This window comes from Desmodus rotundus, chromosome 1, assembly GCF_022682495.2.
Source record: "Desmodus rotundus isolate HL8 chromosome 1, HLdesRot8A.1, whole genome shotgun sequence".
In the NCBI taxonomy this organism is placed as follows: domain Eukaryota; kingdom Metazoa; phylum Chordata; class Mammalia; order Chiroptera; family Phyllostomidae; genus Desmodus; species Desmodus rotundus.
Genome location: NC_071387.1, coordinates 66,760,795 through 66,782,293, shown reverse-complemented (window position 1 = coordinate 66,782,293; position 21,499 = coordinate 66,760,795). Strand labels below are relative to the sequence as shown.

Sequence of the window (21,499 nt, the reverse complement as noted above, 5' to 3'; positions counted from 1 at the left end):
TAGTTGAAGGAGACTCTTGATCAGCTCACAGGGTGATTCTGTTTCCTACTTTGGCAGTTGTAAATAGGGAATGAAGTTGGCAAAGGCTGGAATAGGACTTCTCTGCATTAACCCCCAGCCCCCAATGCATGTCCCCAAATCCTAAATACTTCAATGTTTTACTGGTTAGTAATCTGTGAAACATACAGTTATAGAAAATATTCCTTTGTCTTTAGGATTTTCTTTGTTGCTTTTATATCCCATTGATTGCTCATCTCATTTTAGGGTAACAAGTATGTGTACAGACACAACTCATATCATTAGGACAGTTAAGCTCAGTGTCTCACCAGAATACAACTGTACAATTCAAAGGACACTAGCTTCAACCCTCATTTTATAAAAGAAACTGAGTCCTCGGGAGACATTAGGTGACTCTGTATCTGGGCCTAGATCCAGGTCTCCTGAACCCCAGAGCAGATAGAGAGGAGGGATTTACTGAGTTTTTTTTCTGTCCAGTATTATCATCCCTCTGGTCAACAGAAAATGTGCTGACATAAAGGTGATAGGTTCATGGTCAGCTTTAGCTTTGAGTGGCAAAATTTGTTTTCATTTTTGGGGGTCTACTTTCCAAGATTTTTAATTGGTGATGTTAGTGAGACTGCATGAGGGGTTGCTAGGCAGATGCCATCGTGAACCAGAGACTCACTGTTTCACTCTTCTCTTTAAAAAAAAAAAAAAGGTTATAAGCAACTTTTTGAGCTTATCACTTTAAAGAGAAAAAAAAAAATCTTGAAATTTCCTATCATGACTGATGAAACAGACCTTGAAATCAACACATTAGACTTTTTTATTTTTGCTCCAGTTTTCTCCTGGCAAATAGAAGAATTTAATAAGAAAGGAACCCATGGTTCCAAAACAAATAGGTTCTAAGTCCAAGACATCTAAAGCTTGCGTGGAATCCCTCCGGCATTTATCCCACTGGGCCCAGGGAGGGGAGGAGACAGAAGTCCATGTCCCTGTTACTAGTCAGAGTTGGTTCAATTAAAGGTGAAACTGTCTGTCACACTATTTATAGCATGTTTGTAGCATAATGGAAAAACAAAAGACCACAGGTTTTAAAGCCTGGCCTTTATTCACAGATAAAGACTGTTTTGTTTTGTTTTAAAGGCTAGATTCCTTAACATAGTCTATGTACAGCAATTGACATCAATTTAACCCAGGACATTTTAGCCAATTGATGATTTTTATCATATTTATTGTTATTAATTTGTTTAATTTTGAGAAATCAGTGAAATGTCAGTCTTTAGGATAAAGATGCCATTTATATTTAGATGGGTATAGAGAGGCCTCAAGATAAGATATTGTCTTAGAATGTAAAATGTTTTTCATTTTAAATGCTTAGAGATTGGGTTTTATTAGCTTTTCCGAGGCATTTCAACCATGTATGATATGATTAATAAAATTTCCAGTATAATTCTGTAAACTTTAATTTTTGTTGTATAATTATATGTTACCATTTACCCTAACATCTATTCCTCCATGAGTTTGAATTAAGGTACCATTACTTCTTTGTTGTAAGGATATACATTTTATGGCTTTTTTTTCTTTTTGGTACTATTTCACAAGTGACTACTATAACTTATATTTGCATAATATAATAAAGAAGGAACAAGGAAGGTGAGGCATGCTGAAGTCTATAAGGAACCTTTGTTACATGACATATTTGCCTTTGGGAAATATTTATTAAAGTAAAGCTACGATCTCAGGGACTGTGTTTACAAGTATTTCTCTAATTTGGGTCTCTCTAATTTGTTTAGAAAACAAACCCACTGACTCGCTTCTTCAGTAGAGGAACTTACAGAGATGATCACACAAAATCAAGAGTGCGTATATCCCTCAAACACTAGTTTCCTTTCCCTGTTTTTAAGCCTTATTGTGGTAAGGCATTTCATCCAGATATGTCTTCCCAAATAGAAGCATTAATGCTGGGACAGTCATTTCCTAATTGTTTTTGGATCTAATAAATTTGGAACAATTGGGAAATTTTTTAGGTAGCATTCTCATATTTCATGTTTAGGAAATATGCATTAATGAAATGTGTAGTTTGTTTTAGTAGGACAGTTTCGTTGCTAACTGAAAAAACACCCTGACTGACAACTTTAATCATATACCTTCCTCAACCCATTAAAATGAGGTATCTGTGTTTTGGTGGATGACTCAACTTTGGTAGTGCAGTAGCCCTCGTATTTAGAGTATGACAAATCCCTGGAAAAGGTTGGTAATGTATATGAAAATAATGCAAGTCAAATGTGATTTTTCCATAAAACCAGTGTAAAAAATTGGGGACTTCATCCCTGACTCGAGGATGTTGGGCCAGTTTTTTTACCTTTTTAGTGAATTTATTGGGGTGACACTGGTTAACAAAATTACACAGGTCTTAGGTGCACACTCTACAACACATCGGCTATACACTGTATTGTATGTTCACCACCGCAAGTCAAGTCTCTGTCCATCACTATTGCCCCTATACCCTCCTCCACCTGCCCCCACTCCCCTTCGTCTGGCAGTCACCATGCTGTTGTCCATGTCCATGATTTCTTTCTCTTTTTTTCTTTTTTGCTCAATCCCTCTACCTGCTTCACCTCCCAACAACTGCCAGCCTGCTCTCTCATCTATGAGTCTTGTCTCTATTTTGCCTGTTCATTTATTCTGGTCATTAGATTTCACATATGAGTGAAATGGTATGTTACTTGTCTTTCCCTGACTGGCTTATTTCACTTAGCATAATGCTTCCCAGGTCCATCAATGCTGCCACAAAGGGTAAACTTCTTTTTTTTTTTGTGGCCAAGTAGTACTCCATTGTGTAAATGTGCCATAGTCATTTTATCCACTCATTTGCTGTTGGACACGTGGGCTGCTTCCAAATCTTGGCTATTGTAAAGAATGCTGCAATGAACACAGGAGTGCATCTATTTTTTCAAATTAGTATTTTGGGTTTCTTCAGATAAATTCTCAGAAGTGGAATCGCTGGGTAGAAAGGCAGTTCCATTTTTACTTTTTTCAGGGTTTTTTCTTAATGAGAAAAATATCTGTAAATGATATATTTCTGACCCTGCCTTTAGCATAAGCATGACACATATCAACAGCAGCCTAATAGTAGCAAGTTGTATGAAACTGTTTAATGTGTTATCATAGCCTCATTTTTCGTAACCGAAGGTGATTTATACCTTATTTTTAATGTAACAGATCAGAATTTTAAATTATACCATAAAGTTAATAAAAATCTAGAATAGCGTCTAGGAAGGGAGATTTGATAGGTGTCCTTTGTTAGGACTTAGGGGTACGTGATGTCCCTTTTTTGGTAAATTATTAAGGGATATCTGTTTAGCTATCCCCTTTTACATTATAAAAATTTTCTGCAGAAAGCATAGCCACTAACAGTCAAGTGGTTGGCATTTCTGTTGTGTTTGAATTTCTGCTTTCTTAGACTGCCTTCCCATCAGCACAAAAAGAACTTCACCTTGAGCCTTAAGGTTGTATAAATCATACCGACCTTTAAAATGCATGAATCAACTATTAAGCCTTAAGGCAATGGATTTTTCATTCTTTCTTTTTCTTTTCTCTTGCCATTGCTTTATAATGTCAAGTAGCCTCAAAGCTTTGGCTTGATGAGTGGCTATTATAATAGGCTCATAGTCCTTTAGTGAATTCATAGAATTATTTTATTCTAGTTCAGCCATGAGTCTTGGATATTGACTTACGACAATAAAGTCCTTCATTGGTTAGAACATGATTCTTTGCACCAATGAACCATTTAAAAATATGCAACAAGTCCTGATGGGATTTGGAATAGAAATATTTAGAGCATATTCTTGTAAATAAGTATGTTTATTTAAAGTTTTCCATGGATATTGCCTTCAGAAACAGTTTACAAGCTGTGGGAGAAAAACTGCTCTCATTAAATTATAGTCATAGGATATGTCTTTGCTTTTTTTCTCCTTTTTGGTCAAACTGCTTGTAAGGTGCTATCTTCTTGAGCTGACAGTTACATCAGAGAGGGGCTCTGTATGTTGGATGAAGTCAAATCAGGATGCAATAGAATTTAAGATACGTTCAAAGTTTCTGCTGAATGAAAAAAGAGGCTTTTGGGGGTAGACTGAGGTTGTAGGGTATGGGTGAGGGAGGGGATTCATGTACAGGAGCATTCTGACAAAATAGAATAGGTCCATTTATAAACTATTCCCCTGAAAGTAACTGACTTAATGTAATGAATATTAACTTTGGGTCAGCTAGTCATTGAAAATGAAAATTCTCAGAGCTGCATTTGGACATTCATATCTACCTCCACTTAACTTTCAAGGTGTAGTAGTCTTCCAAATTAATTTAAAGAGCATTTAGAGGATAACAGATGCATACTCCTTGCAACTTACTCTAAACCCCTTCCTCTAATATACTCAACTTATTTATTTAAGTAGGTTACTATAAGTTTCTATGTGGCTTTAAACCGAAGTTAGTGAAGAATCATTTGTCCCAAATCAGCCCAATAATTAAAGAGTTATAGAAATAATGTTGAGATCCTCAGAAATGATATATCACAATTTTAGGAGTCAAGAGACAGAAAAAGATACTCCCAGGCAGCACCTGGAAATGAGAAGCAGCTGTAGCAAGGTCAAAGGCACCATGTATCAAGGGGCTGGCTATTTTATCATCAGTTAAGGGAATCAACTTTATTCCATGTCTCTAGGCATTTGACACTTCCATTGGGCATCATCTCTAGCTTTCTAGGAACAGACATCCACCAAGAGTGTAGTATAATACTGTTTGTGCAATGACAATGGTAATATGCAAGTTGGACAATAATAATTTATGTGTTGTGCTTCATTGTTGTATGTGGGCCATCTTTGAGTCCATTACTGTTAAATAGCCTGCAACTACTTTGCTCTTTGAGTTTGTTAGCACGATTAGGATTTTTTTCTATCTTTTGCTTTTTTTTTTTTTTTAAGGATTATTGTTTTTAGAGCAGTGACCTTTTGGGATTACTCTGTTTTTGACATTTCTTATGGGAAAGTTTGCATATCTGGTGGATTAAGCTTGAATTTTAGACCCAGCCCTACTCCTTACTATAATGAAAAGCAACTGTTGTTTAGCCTCTGATGTTTAGAAAGTTTCTTCTATGACCATGTTCGTGTTTTCCTGGCAGAGACTGCTTAAGCAGTAAACAGACATACCTCTTGTGTTATTATCACATTAAAAGTCATAAACTTACTTACTCTTGAGCATTTTGTTTTGTTCTTCTTTCTCTTTTTAAAAAATTACAGTTTGTGAAACTGAGTGTTGTAACAATTTTTGTATCATTAAAATGTTAGATAGAGAAGGAAATTTTAGGGGACGATTGTACACAATTCTTTGGTTCTTTTAAAAATAATGTTGTGTTAGAATATGATGTAATTTATGGGATAAAGGAAGTAACTTTACCCAGTGGGTGGAGGAAAAAACAGCTGTGTACCTGAATCAGTGAGAGGAAGTGATTCACACAAAGACAGAGAGCATCTCTGCTTGGACAAGGGTGAGTGTATGAGAGACTTTCCAGAGCAGTGGCTCTCACCCTTGAGCAGGCGTGAGAATCTTCTGGAAGTCCTGGGATAACAGATCACAGGGTCCTACCCCAGAGTTTCCGATTCAAGAGGTCTGATTAAAATCATTCATGTGCTTAACTGTATGGCTGGTTTAAACCACCCTGAAGTCTGTTCTGTGCAGAATGTTCGGCTATTGCAACCTGGGCGGGGGCGGTGGGTGGGGGTAGAGGATGAGGGTTTATCTGAAAGTCTTAATTGGGGTCTAAAATGCCTGGATAAAATACCTAATTATAATTTTTTTGAAGATAAGTCTATTGTATTCATGCTTGCATTCTTAGTCCCATTGTGTAATAAAGTCACAGTGCTTGTGAAAGGAGTAAATAAATGACCAGCAACACACTCACTGGCAGTAATTGGGCAGTGGTGGTGGTGATGGGAACCATCCTAGCAAATTAATCCACCCAAAGAAATCCACTGGTGCCTTGAAAAATTTGCATATAGCTTATTATTAATATAGTTTTTTATCTCAATGAATTTAAGGCAAATGAAAATTCTAATAGAATTAAATAATACTAGGGTTTTTCAGATCAAAACAAACATCTAGAAACACATATATTGAAAGCCACAACACATTATTTAAATGAAGCCAGTATTAAAGCAATGGAGGAGGAACAAAAGCTTTAAATTAAAATGTGAAGTTTAAGTAAACCATATTTGTAAAAGAATTAAACTTCCAAATTTATTAATGTTATCTTAAAAGCTCAGCAGAATCTTATTTTTTAAGGTTTTCATTTTCCTTGCCACTTTGGTGGTGGGGGCGTAGCATCCACATCCCAGTAGAGTCCCACACCCACAAAATGCTGGGAGCTCCTCTTAAGGCAGAGACTACGTTTGAGTATCTCTAACACCTAACTCTTAGTTCGTCAGAAGTGTTGGCTAAATAGTCCCTTCTCTGAGACTCCATTTAGTGGAGTATGCATAACTGTTGGCAAAATAGTCATGTGATAAGATAGTTTGGTAGGAATTTAGTTAGAAAATAATTTTCTCATAACATACGTAATATATTACATGAATCTCTGCACAATGGTGCTTTTAATGAGAAAGGAATTATGTGACTTGCCTAATGGTAGTTACTTCAGCTAGGAAATGTCAGAGCTGAGCATTGAACACAAATTTGCTGGCTCTAAATCTGGTTTCTCTGTTAAATTCAACCATTAATGAGTGTGTGTGTGTGTGTGTGTATGTGTGTGTACATAGAAAAGGTAGATAGTGGAAGGCACACATGGGTGGGAGACCTTCATTTTATTTCACCTTGACTTTCTAACTATTTTAAATTCCAGAAATCTTGCTGTTTGAGCTTCTCTTGAATTCATTCAGTATCACATTATTGTTTTAAGCATTTTTCTTTTATTCTACAAGTAAGAATTTTTGTTTTGTAAAATAATGAAAAGATACAAATAAGCAAAAAAAAGAAAATACTTTTTATCCAAGCATCCAACCCAGAGAGCTGGCCATAGAGGCCATTAATAAATCTCTATTGATTGAGTGCCAGGAATTAGCTCCCTGACCTCCCAGTAAATTGCTTAAGTTGTCATATTCCATCGGTAAAAAGGGGTGGCTGGCAGGGCTCTTATGCTGCTTATTTCCTTATGTTATGGATTTATGTGACATCAGCAATCTTTCAGGGACTTGATGAAAGGTGTGTTATCTGTAAGGAAGAAATTACTTGAAATTTGCTGTCTTTAAATATCTTATTGCTCTTTGTCATGAGTAGGAAAGAAAATGACTTATTTGCAGTGTCTGATATATGTTTATTTGGGGGTGGGAGTGTATTTGAGAACAAATGCATTTATTTATGAATAAATCATCATTATAAAATATTAAAAACTTCTTCCTGTGATATTTCAAGTTCTGTTGTGTAGTTTCCACCCTCCATGACCCCAAATTACAGTCAGTTGAATTTAGAGTTTATTAGCATTTCTTCATTGAAATAGAATAAGAAGGAACATAAATTAGTAGAGTAGGAAAAGCTTATTCGATTTTTCGGTAGTCTTTCTGGGTGATTGTATTTATTCCATGGGTATGATATGGGCATGTGTGTATTAATTCATGTGCTTTAGTTACTTCATTAAGTGATAACAGTGTGATTGTCCAAAAATATGACTATTTGGAAGAGAAACTAAATTAGATAGTGGGCTTTCAATGATAGGACAGCTCACAAGGAGAACCATTTTTATAAAACACAAACGTATCTGTTGTCTTATGATAAATTTAAATAAACCAGACTTTTCTCCAGATGGGATAACAATGCCTCCAAAATATTTACTATCACGATAAACAATTCTTCTTTTTCCTATTATTTTAGCGCCATTTTGTACTTCCCCAATTTTCTTATAGCCAAGTTTGTATTTCCATTCTGTAGGCAGTATATGTACATAAAAATATGTTCATCCATGTAGTTAAATCCCTTGTTAGAATGGTTAGGGACTGATGACTAGAAATTCAAGTCACCAAACAAAAAGTACTCTGGAAGTATCAATTACTGGTCATGCTCTGTAGTTTTTTCCTTCTATAGAAATGAATTGGGCTGTACTAGAATTGTAAAAAAAATTAACTGAAAGGCTCTTGGCAAAATTCTTATTTATATTAATATTTGATATTTAATAAATCTAGGATTAGTTTTTAAAATATATAGGAGTAGGATTTTAATGTGTAATTTTGCACATAAAGCCCAATAGATTCATAATATGAGTGGTTTCCTGCAAATGTTATTTTGAGACTTAGCTCACCTTCAGTTTTATAATTTATCTTTTGGAACTGACTTAAGTGAAAGTTATTATGGTCACACTTTAAGAAGAGGAATTTTTCTTCTGATTTACCTGAATAGTCTTAATTATTCTCTTGTTTGACCTTTGCCTGTAACATTTGGTTTCAGTTGTGTTCTTCTCTTTGACTTTAAGATTCAACCATGGCAGAAGCCTTATTTAATCTTTCTACTGAGCTGTTTCATCTTCTTGAATAGGGCATAAACCTATTCATCAACCTACCTTTCATATGGGTATGCTATTCTGGAATGCTATTAAGATTGAGTGTATTGTGGCAAGGTGCATTCTATTTAAAAAGCAATGTAATATGTTTCAATGTGATTAAGAACAAGAGTGCTACAAATGCAATGTATAGTAAAATCATAACACTCAGGGCTTTTTACGTAATGTGCTCTGCCTAATAGGCAAACAGTTGACTTAGTTTTTTACTTTAGCTTTTAAAGCATGGTGTTTTTCATAAATGCTGCCAGTATGTTTTGATGTTTTATTCTAATACTTGAGTTAATCCGCTATTATAACTAAATTATATCAAGTTTCTAAAGAATCAAATTTCTAGTTTGATTTATACTTAGGTTGAAAATAAGAAAATAAAAATATAATTTATAGATTTTTTGTGGGGGGGCAGTGTCTATTAAAGAAATTTATTATGTGTGTATTCATTTATTTACTAGTCTAATAAACATAAAATTTTGTAAGAAAAGGCTTTATCAGGATACATTAAAAAATTCAAGTATGATTCAGAATCTTTGTTTTCTTTGTTTTGTCCCAATTTCCTGTTTGTGTTTAGCATTTATGATATTTTGCTGATAGATATTTTATGCTTAAATAAAGATTTGAAAAGCAAAGTGCATTTGCCTTCAAGTTAGAATGAAGTAGCACATGTGACTTGTCTTTGGAATAATAGAATTTCAGATCTAGAAGCAGCCTCTGAAAGGGAAGCTGGCTCCTAGCTGACAGAGGTGGTTTGGGTGAGTGGTCCAAGGGACTCTCCAAAGGTCAGGTGGTGAGTGTGTGGTAGAAATGGAGCCAGAACCATGTCTCTTGATTCCTTGGTAATTTTTCTTTTACTCAGTCGCTGGACTCAAATTCAGATTATGTTTCTACTTTCTACTTCTTTGTTTTGCTACAGCATTTCAGTTTTGCTGCTTTGTAATTCGTAATGTTGGAGGCTTTATTTGCTTCCTTTTCATAGTCTGTGCTAATTTGGGCTTTGTGAGTCTGAAGGTGGGCTGAGTGTCGACCAACTGCTAGTACTATTGGAGCTGGATTGCACCAAAAGAATTCCAAAGTAAAGAATGTTTTTTTTTTTTTTTCATATATCCCTGTCAAGAATCTATAAAGTCAACAAAAGTAAAATCAGATCTCAGAATGTTTAATTAAACAGATTGTAAATATTTGGATTGAAATCTTTTTTTAAAAGATTTTGCAAAAGTCCAAAATAAATTCTGTGTTTTTTATGGTTTGTATTTGACTGCTCTTAGATAACTGGTTGATTCTAGTTTTCAGAAAGTGTTTTAAAGCTTTATAGGAGTTATCTCATTTATGCCTTTTAACATGGATGATCTCTTAAAGCTTCAAGGAACTGCATGATGTAAGTAATAGCATTAGCTCTATTTTTATTTTATTTTTTTAAAATTACGTTACTATTGTTCAGTTACAGTTGTCTGCATTTTCTCCCCACCCCTCCACCCCACCCCAGTCAAACCCACCTTCCTCCCTTGCTTACACCCTCCCCTTGGTTTTGTCCATGTGTCCTTTATAGTAGCTCCTGGCATTAGCTCCATTTTATAACAGAGAACAGAACATACTATGAGTGTCCAAGGTGGGATCTGACCCGAGGGGTTCTTCTCAAAAGCTCTGGCTCTCAACCACAAGGTCTTCTGCCCCATGTTACACAGTTTCCTCTGTCACAGAATGCTGCTTGTTGCTAAATTAAAGTTTTCAGTGGGTTCTTGATTTAAGTTAGCAAAACTCTTACAATTCTCACAACACACTTCAGCAGTATACTCGAGAACTCTTATGCTTATATTTGGGGTACAGTAGTAATCTATGGTAACATCTTAACCTTTAGCCTTTTTCCTCCTCTTTCTTCATATTCTGTCTCAGTTTCCTGCACTTTCCATCCTCCTTGGTTTATCTGGAGTCGTAGTCAACATGCCTTATGTGTTATTCCGCTGCCTTCATTTTTATTCTCAAAAGAGTAAATGGTTTTCTACCATTCCTAAATAAGTGTAAAGCTCCTAGTTGTTGTCTCCTGAATTCATTACTGATATCCTATTTTTTATCTTCCTCTTAGAAAACTTATTTCCTTAGTACCTCATAAAGAAATACCTAATTCAGGTACTCATCAGTGGAATGTTTCTCATATACTCCAGATTGTACTGTAATCTTCTTCTAAGCTTTTTCTAGAATCATTGCTACTAGTTACAATTTTTTTCTGTCTCCTTTTGGCAATGTCACACCCGCTTTCTTTAAACAAGCTAAAATTAAACCTAATGACTGTCTCTCTGCTTCTCCCTGGTTTTTGTTCTCTACGCTTTCCAGTTTGTGAATTTCCACCTATAGTATTGATTGTTACAGTTTTTGTGTTCTGATTCCCCCCTACTAAGTAATTCCTGGAATAGAGACCATGAGGAGTACAATGAAATTAGCACTGCATTTGGTAATCAGCAGGTATTTCATAAAAATTGACCTATAAAGAAGAATAAAAATTGTTTTTTCTCCCATTGCTATCTATCCCTATGTAGGCGAAGGACACACCAGAACTGCAAATCTGAGAAATTGATGTCGCTCCCTTTTATGGTCAGAATAAGGAGGAAATGATCACTACCATATTTAATAGGGGCAAGCAAAAAATTAGTATACTCTGTAAAAGTAGATTTACTTTAATAACATAGGTAAATGTTTATAACGTACTCGTGAACAGTGGTTTACTTTTCAGATTTAATTTTAGCAGTGGCTTACTCGTTTCCCTCACAAAATTCTAAGGGACCCTAATACTGTACCTAAAACCCAAAAGTGGCCCTTAGACTACCCACATTTTTATCATTTGGGGCAAACAACTTTTTGCTTTGGTAAAAGCAATGTAAACTGCCATTCATTGCTAACACATGCTGCAAGGGTGTAGGGTTTCTTGAAACACAGTTTGAAAATTCTTGCTCTAGAAGGGTGGGGCTGTTGTAGGATTCTCCCTGCTGTATTTGAGGGGATTGAGAGACTGTCAGGCTAAACAGAAGCCACATTCCTGTATGTACTGTGTGTAAACAGTTGCCATCATATTAGCGTCACCCTCATTGTGTCTTCATTTGTAACATCTAATGGAGCTTAAATCAATTAGGAGACTTAGGATAGGCTGTCTCTGTGCCAAGTGCTAAACAGAAAAATAAAGCAGAGTCCAAAAGATGCTAAAAAGAAAGCTTGTGACTAATCCTTCCTCTAAAGTTAGAACAGTTTGAGTATTTCCCTGGAAGCATTTGTTTTGCCTACTGAAAAGGGAATGAAGCAAAATTTGAGAGAATGAAAAATGGACCATTGATTTATTTTAGATCATTATTTTTTAGTGTTTTTGTGAAGTTAGGTTGTGGTGATCTCTTAGGCTATTGTATTTTCTAAAAACGGGATATGGGTCTGAACTTTGATTTATTTGATTATTTTATATAACACATTGCTACTTGTGTCATCCTAACACAGTTCATAGCTCTCTTGTGTATGAAACTGAAACCATTTCATCGCCTGCTACTTAAAGGCGAAGTATTAAAAATGGAATTGGGGGTGGAGGGATCAAGCAAAAAGGAAAAAGGACTTATGGACATAGACAACAGTGTGGTGATTGCAGGGGAGGGGGTTAAGAGGTGGGGTGGGGGTAATGGAGAAAAAAGAAACAGAATTGCACGCTATGGAAGAAAGATAGGTATATAATAACACCTTTAAGAGTGCCTGTCGTGTACTGTGGTCTTATTAAAAGAAAAAATTTATTTCTGCTCAGAAGTAGCCCTTTAGTATGGATATGTGTTTGAGAAAATTGTAGCTTCTGTATTCTAGTGTTTTGAATGGCGTCACTCTTGGACTCTTCCGTTCTCTGTTGAACCACGTGACCTTTTCCCTTGCAGCACAATTTCCTTCCCCTTGAGTGTACAGCTTTCACATGTGATCCTTCTTTTTCTCAAATCACACTGAAAGCCACTGCTTTTGTATTGGCTGCACAATTTCCAAGAATTATATCTATTTAAAAAAAAACCTTCATTATGATGAATCACAATGAAGATTATATATGTAGATGAATTGTTTTCTTGGGAGTTTATAGCACTGGGAGAATTTAAGATTTGAGAAATGAGATTGTGAAATCCTAATAGGCAAACCTATGTGGGTGTTAAAAGGTGAATTTAGGATGGGAGAGAGGTGTAAGGAGGAAATGTTCAGGAACAAGGAAGTGGCATTTGCCTCATTTGGAGAGGAAAAACCAGGTGAGAGGCTGAGCAGCCCTGGAGGCAAATACAAGGACAGGTTTTCTTTAGGTTGTTCACACATCTTCCTCTGTAAGCAAAATAGACAGAGCTTCTCCCTGCCTGGCCAGCACACTCCCTGCTCCTTTTTTCTCTCAGGTCTCAGCTTAAATGTCACTTTTTCAGAGAAGGAATACTAATCTAAAATAAAAAGGAGTCCCCATTCTCCTCACGTCAGCCTGCTTTATTTTCACTGCAGCATTTATTATCCAGTACTGTTTTATTTTCATTATAACACTCACTAGGATTTCCTTTCTCAATATTTTCTTGCATATGTGTTCTTTTTCTTTTCCCCTCCTCCTCTTCCCTTCCTCCCAACAGTAGACATAAGTGTATAAGCACAGGCACCGTGTCGGTGGTGTTTATTGTTCTGCCTCTAGTCCCCAGGACAGACTCTGCGCTGAGACAACATCTCTGGCTAGGCTGTCACGCTCGAGAGCTGCCCTCCGTCTTATCTTTGTAGCTCTATGACTATAGAGTGCCTGCTGGATTAAATGAATAAGGCTAATGTCTGAGGAAAAAAAATTATATTAATGACAAAACAGGATAATTTTATAAATGAAGATGACATTTTCCCCCTTCTAAATAAAAAACAACACCAGTCTTAGTGGTAGCTGGGTCAAGGGTAAAACTTGGGGTAACACTGTGTGGTCAGAGGGCTATCCTAAGGATTATTTGCGTCTCCTGCCTCCAGATGTCATGAGATTATTGTTTTAGGAAGAAGGATTTTTAAATGGCTTTTTATATGATAAATAATGAAAAGCCGTAAAGAGGAACTATGTTTCCATGTCAGCTTTTTAAATTTGTTCATTTTTCCTTCTTTTATTTCTTTTTTTAAAAAATTAAATTTATTGGGGTGACATTGGTTAATAAGATTATATAGGTTTCCGGTGTACAATTTTTTAATGTATTGATATTAGTGGGGGGAGAGAGAGAAACATTGATTTAGTGTTCTACTTATTGATGCATTCACTTGGTTGAATTTTGTATGTGCCCTGACCAGCATATTGGCATGGCATTCTAGCCAACTGAGCCACCTGGCCAGGACAAGGTGTATAATTCTGTAACATGTACATCATCTGTACATTTTATTGTGTGTTCATCACCTCAAGTCAAATAGGTTTTTGGTGTAGTAGTACACACTGGCATGAAGATACTCTTCCCAAGTACCGGGAGGTTCAAAGTGAACTTACCTAGAAGATTCTTTTTCTCCATGAAGTTAATGTTCCTTTTTCAGATGGACTTTCTGAAATATGGTATTCTAAAAATATTTTGCCCAATGTTTAACTTTAAAAAAGAAATGATAGAAATCTCAAGATTTTTCCATTTGAGTAATTCTTAAGAAGAGAATCAAGTCTGTCCCTATGTTGAACTTTCTATGAAGATACAGATTTTTACCATGAAATTAGCCTGGATGTATATTTGTATTTCCACTAGGCTGATCACTTGAAGTAATGCGGTATATTGAGTTATATTGAGGGAACATAGGGCAAGTTGGTATAAGTACTATCAATTTTAGTGAAAGATATAAGTTTGAGGATTTATATTTAATATTACAAACAACTCATAATGTTTCATAGTTTGGGGCAATTTATGCATTTTTTGGCTCACTTGTTATATGTGTCTTGAAGAAATGATTGTGAGATGGTCTTATTTTAACATCACAAGATAAAATGTATTGATGTATCCTCAGCTCAATGGGCTTTGCTTAATTCTAATGATATAACTCCTCAGAAAGCTAAAAACGTGCATATATATATATATATATATATATATATACACACACACATACATATATATATATATATTGCATAATGCACCCATATTTCTTCTTCTGGAGAGAGAGCCTAGGGATTTTCTGACTCAATAAGTTAAGATTCCAAGTTACTAACAAGTGAAGTCATTTTTATATGTCATCATTAAGATTTTTTTCAGTATGGCCGATTGGAACCTTGAACTCCTATTCCAAATCTAGGGGGTTTTTGTAACATTTCAAAGTCAACAGTCCTGCTTTTATCTGTGTAACCCATTTTTACCCACCTGGACTGTCTGAGTGTGTGTAATATCAGGTTGTCTGTATAAGTATAAGCTTCATATTATTTGTTTTTTTTTCACTATTTTCTGTGTTTCTGCTGATACTGACTGATCCATTATGCTGCTTTACTTTCAAATGCCTTTGCTCATACTATCTGCTTGATATCCAGGCCTTTCTTCTCAGCTTCCAGGTTTGTTCTGTCTCTGCCCTTGAAACTCATACTAAAGTTATGTTTCATTAATTCAACTCAAGTTCATAAGTAGGGGGCGTTGCTGGATTCAGAGATGAGAAGAGGCTAGCCCTTGGAAAGCACAGAATTAAATTGAAGGTGGGACTTATTAGTAGCATATATACAGGGTGGGGAAAAAGTAGGCTTACAGTAGTCAGTATGCAAAAAAATAGTTTATTCTTGTATTATTATTTATTTATTGTGTTATTTTCCATACAAACAACTGTAAACCTACTTTTGCCCCATCCCGTATTAGAATTAGCTAATATGATACGATGAGAAAAAAGGTTGAACCCATAAGAAGGAAACTACTATTTTTGTTTTGGAGTTTTGGCAGAAGGCTCTCCAGAGTCAAGATGCTATCTGCTATTTGGGTTGTTTTTTGAGGACCCACTCAAGGAACCCTGAGGAGGTAGGTAGGTGGTATTCTGTATCTTCCCACTTAGCTAACTGTATCTAGTTTGTTTCTTTAAAACTTTGTAAAAATTAATTAGACAGTTATTTTGTGTGACGACCATTCTTACTTGTGTGGGAATCAGTTAGGGTTTTAGAATTGTATTAAAAAAATTAGCAAGGTAAAAACAACTCAACAGTGAGACTCAAAAGTTGTCCGAAGTTACATGTTTTCTTTAATCCCTTTTCAGGGAGATGAAGAAGTGACACAAAGGGGGAAAACCTTGTTTCGTTGTTCAGAAATGGCTAAACAGAAGCAACATAGAATGTGTGTGTGCATATGCACGCTCATAAAAACAAAAACAAAACCCAACTGTTGATTGTTCTTTTCATGTCACAAGTGTAAAGGCTTGTCCATCCATGTTCAGTGAGAATGGGGTGCTCAGATTACTAGATGCTGGCCCCGGACTTCGAAATGCTCACTCAGAACAGTTGGGGGCAGAGTCATGTGCCACGCAGCACCCTGTTTCACTACTGATGTGTCACTATTCGTGACACTAAAGCTGGGAGGAATTGAGTCCAAAATGTTTAAGCTAGAAGGGAAATTTGTCATAATGCAATGGTAATAAACAGAAAGTTTGGTGTTTCCTTCCCGAAGGGCTCTGCATGGTAAATAAAGTAAAACCAATAATTGTCAATGGGCAACTGAGCCATGTCCTTATCAAAAATATTCAGATGGACATAAGTCATAGTGTTTAAGCAAACTCACTGAGAGAGGTTCTGGACAGGAATCCACCAGCTGTTTTCCTAAGGATTAGGGGGAAAACTGTTGCCTAATGATATTTTTTAAAGCTTAAATGAGGGTTTTATGGGTCTAGAAGAGTCTCTTTTTCTTTCATGCTAAAAAATGGGATCTTTTCATTAAATTTATTTGTTGTATATGTCTATGGAATTATTACGTAAGCATAAAGTCATTTATTCATCTAAGGTACTTTATTTCTCTTTACCAAGCACAGCTCTTTTTTGAAGCCTTTTTCTCCTAAAGGAAAAATACTAAAAACCTCAGATAATAAGTAAGAATTTGTCTTATTCCATGCTAATTAAATGATGACCCTTTTTCCCTTTTTATGTGTTTTTCTTTTCTTGTGTACATTTTTTGCTCAAATTAAAAATTAAATATGTTAATGATCAATGTATATAGTTAGCATCATACTACATATTATATATGTGGGTCTTTATTGTGCCTATTATTTTTGAAAAATTATTTTGGGAAAAATTAATTACTTTTTATAGAAACTTTGGTCTGTTCCTCTCAGGCATGAATTTTGGGTGCTGCGTGCTGGTAGACCTGCATGGTACATGTGTTCACTTGCACAGAGAGAGTTTCAAAAACGTCTCCTAGTTAGAGCCTTGGAGTACACAGGTAGTAATGTTTGCAAGGAGAGGAGAAGACACATGTTATTTATGGCTATATAGTGTTAGTTTCAAAATGACATTGGAGATCTTCTGGCCCAACTTGTTAACTCAGTTTCCTAAATTTGGTACTATCAGGATTAGAACCAGTTAGCATTGGATACTCAGCTTTCAAGAGAAGACTCATATGTGGCAACACTTTCTATTACCTGCACCAATTTTTTAACGTTTATGATGATTGTAGAGAGTTTGGAGAAGAATTTGATGGGCTAATATCAACTCCTGGCTGCTCTGGTGAGCGGCTTCTTTAGCAATGGTAATTCAGTGAAGGGTGGCATGAATCTTGGAAAAAATTCAGTTCAGCAAACAGTTGTTCAGTACCTATTATTTGACTCAATGTTAGTACCCAGAGTCACAGATATGAATAAAGACAGGGTTGCTGACCTCAAGGGGCTCTGTCTAGTGGAGAAATCTTAAAGGTAAATGAATGTTATCTACCAGCCTTAGAAGTGCATAAGAGAAGCTTGGAAGAGAAACAAGGGACACGTTTGAAAGAGGTAACGTGTGGGCTGGATTTTGACAGGAATAAGAGTTTCCAGTGATTTCCTACTGAATAAATTTTCATTGTTTAAAGATTGAATATTATTCCCATTTTCTTGCCACCTAAAAATCTTTGATGACTTTCCAAAGATGAACATCCCTTCCCCAGCTTCTGAAACTTGGCCTTTTTTCACATAGCTCTTTTGGATTATCTAATTTGTACCCAATTGAGAGGAGGAATTAGTTGAAGGGTTTAAGATGCTTCAGATTTATAAAGGTAACACTGTGGTCAATGATCATAGAAAAGGAATTCTCAATTAGCAATACTCATGCCTCAGATAAACCTCATTGTCTACAATACTGCCACTACACAAAACTTGAAAAGAAATTCTTAATGAAGAAATGTTAAAATGGAAGACCATGTGACAGAAAGAAGGGACTCCTACCTTTTGTAACAGCATGGATGGAACTGGAGAGCATTATGCTAAGTGAAATATGCCAGGTGGCAAAAGACGAATACCATACAGTCTCACCTATAGCAGGAACCTAATGAACAAAACAAACAAACAAGCAAAATAGAACCAGAGGCATGGAAACGAGGAACAGACTGACAGTGACCAGAGGGGAGGGAGAAGGGAGATAAGCGGGGAAAGAGGGGAAAGGTCTAGTTGAGGAACATGTTTGAATGACCAATGGACATGGACAACAGGGTGGGGATTGACTGTGGGAGCAGGGGGAGGGGGGAAATGGGGGAAAATTGGGACAACTATAATAGAACAACAATAAAAAAAAAAAAGTGTTATTGAGTGACGGAAGGAGATCCCAAATGTGGTTCTACTAGTTTAAAAATAATTGCTTTATGTCTGATGTACTATCCATACTGGCTAAAATATTTCTTAGTTTTAACTCCTGGGTTTTTTGTTTGTTTGTTTTGTTTGTTTTTAAAGAACTGGGTTAGAAACTCATGTTAATGATTCTGGTTATACGATACTTGAATGAATAAACAAGCAAATTGCTTCACCTAATTTGACTTTCTTTAGATTAAAACTGTAAGTTTGTTTCTGTATTGCTACTGATTTTCTGGTGTGTTTATTGTGTATAAAATATTGTTTGCTTCTAATTAAGAACTTGGTGTTCAACAGATGTTGTTCATTGTTATTTATGAACATGTTCCATTTAAATATAATTGAGGTATTTATTGGTAAACAATTTCTTATAAAGCCAGACTTCTATAGAATATTAATTCATAACAGATCATTTCCTTTAGAGGGTGGAAAAAAATCTAAGACTTCCAATTATAAAATATGCTCACTAACAGTGGTTTCCTATAATAGGAGCAATTTGCATGCAAAATAGAGAAAATGAATTATACAAAAAGGAATAGCTATAACGTCTCTGGCATGTACAGTAACCCACAAAATAAACTTCCTTCAGATGACATTGGTATGATTAAGCCCAAACAACCTGGACACTGAGACTGCTGTTCTAAAAAGGGCCTCTGCAGCCTGGAAAGGTTGTGGGTATAATACTAGCCTTCTAACTGGGCAGGATGGGGGTGTTCAGTGCATTTTTAGTAGCATTACCCCAGCCCCAACCCCCAAGGTTCAGGGTATTTGAATACTCCTGACAGGTTGACTGGTCGTCAGTGGATGAAGGACTGAAGTCACTCTTGAGTCCTTGTGCTTTTCCATATTTTATTAGAGAAACTTGTAAGGTCCAGTGAAATCCCTTATTACTGATTAACTTCTGATGTCAGTTTGAGGAAATGGTTCTAAGGTGGACTAATGGAGATGGTCAAATGTTAAAATCCTATCTTCAGCATATCTTGTTGTAATCACATTTGTTCCTGTGGAACGTCTAAACAATTTTCATGTATGTCATCACGGTCATCTGTAATGAAAACACCTCACACTTACATTTTCCCACACATATAAGTAGTTTTCTTGCATTTTGACAGCCATGCTCAGAGATACATAGGTAGTGTCCTCTCTTTTAAAATGAAAGGAAATAGAAGTTGTCTAGAGAATTTTTAGTCCAGGGCTGTGGACTCGAGTCTTCTAATCCAAATCCAGGGCTTTCTACTTGCTGCCTCCTTTCTACTTTTATCTGAAAAGGCTATGTGACAATTGGGTATTTTACAGGTTAGATTTCCTGCCTCACTCCAGTCACTTACTGGGGATTTCACGTTCCAGGCTCTGTGCTGTGTCTTTTACATACATCATCTTGTTTAATCCTTACACTGTCCAGAAGAGGAACCTCAGGTTCAGGGAATTTGAGTAACTTTAGAGTTAGCCTGGCTAGTCTGAGGTGGATCCTGGATTGCCACCCAGGTTTGCCTGAGCCCTCGACACTCTTTATTTGTTCCTGAGATAGATGAGTTGGTCTTTGAGGAATGGAAGGAAATTATGGATGAGATTCCTGAATATATAGTAATAAAGAACTCTAATGAGAGTCAAACCAGTGATTCAGACAGTTAATGCTTTGAGAGGGTAAAAGGAGAAGAGATGATAGTACTTTGTGGTCTGGAAAGGCCTTGTGAAGAAATTGGGATTTGAACTAGTAGAGGATACTAAGAATAGCATCAAGGTGTGATGGAAGGAATAACAGGAGGATGAGGCACAGTTGGTAAATGCTGGGCGTATTTGCAAATTGATGCATTTGAATGAACCACGTGAGGGGTTTAGTGGATGACTATAGGAGGAAGGCGGAAAAGGGAGCCCTGTTGCAGAGGACGAGGGCTACCAGTGTGTGGCCTTGATGTGCAGCTTTACATTTTTACCTCTTTGTGGTACTGCCAAATGCAGTCTTAACTAGAATAATTGGCTTGTGACTGATTTTGAATTAATGGAAATTTCAGTGAGATGAAATTATATCTAGCTTCTTAGGGTGTCTCTCATTTCCCAAAAGCTTATCTAAATAGTCTTTCTTCATGAGAAATACAAAAGCCTTATTGTTTCTTATATTCTTATGATGTGAATAGATTTTAAGTGTTTGTTTGTATACCAGTATTTCAATAAACATCCTTTTTGTGGAGGAAGTGGAGGACAGTGACTTAATGGGCATCAATAACATTGGGAGACTGTGAATTTGGGATTTTCTAAGGAAGGAGGGTGATCCTGCCACATTTTAGCACAGAGGTCAGGATATCTCAGAGAAGTGAGGGGTGTAGGGGTGGAGTGATTTACATCAAAGACTAGACATAGATAATTCTTTCCTTAGGAAACTCACACTTTGGGTCATAAGGAGCTATTCTCACTTTCCCTAAAGCTTTAGGGCAGGGTGATAGCAACTGAAGTCAAATCATTAATGATCATGGGTGACTGTGATGACCTTTCTCCATCAGGATTTGAATAAACAACAAACGTTATTTTCTTTATATAGGGAAATTATTACAGATTCTAGAGAATAAAATAAAGGATAGATCAGATGCAGATGGGGGCTTGGCAAAGGTCTGTGAAAATTGAGGATAATGTAGATGGTAGAATGGAATTTTTTTTAAGGGAAGAAAATTGTTTCTTTGTTTATTATTCTCATCTCATCTATTTTCTCTTTTTAATGTTGCAGTGTGCAAAGATCCACCTTACAAAGTAGAAGAATCTGGGTATGCTGGTTTCATTTTGCCAATTGAGGTTTATTTTAAAAACAAGGTATGTAATCTTTACCCATTAATCTTTCAATAGAAGATCCCCATTAACCAAATGATATTTAAAATAATTTTGATTCATAAGCACTTCTATTAGTAGAAGATTTTAAAATAAAAATTAAATTTGTCTTCTAGGAATTTTGTTCCCCTTAATTATAAAGGAAATGGCTAGAAAAAGATGATTTCAATTATATAAAATCAGATTATATGAATTATTAAGCATTCTTTTTCAAGAGAAGAGTGATTACTATTTGAAAAAAGATGAATATATGTTTGTAAAATGGAAAAAGTAATTTATGGTTTTTCAGTGAAATACTGCTTTTCTTATTTTCATATTTCTAAAATTTTAATTTTAATTTTTTTT

At 35.8% G+C, this 21,499-nt stretch overlaps 1 protein-coding gene and 1 pseudogene across 3 annotated transcripts in view; one reads left to right on the top strand and one right to left on the bottom strand.

Annotated features, from left to right (window-relative positions):
• The window catches only part of MLLT3 (MLLT3 super elongation complex subunit), a 280,687-nt gene that overhangs the window by 133,422 nt on the left and 125,766 nt on the right, over positions 1-21,499 (top strand). For 2 of the 3 annotated variants that reach the window (XM_024558267.4, XM_024558268.3), the window contains exon 3: positions 21,057-21,139. In XM_024558267.4, coding sequence (XP_024414035.1) covers positions 21,057-21,139 — 83 coding nt within the window. Of the gene's footprint in view, positions 1-1,841; positions 1,863-21,056; positions 21,140-21,499 lie in introns of those variants that run through there. The other variant, XM_024558269.4, reaches the window with a different exon arrangement.
• Positions 17,745-17,870, bottom strand: LOC139440452 (U4 spliceosomal RNA; annotated as a pseudogene).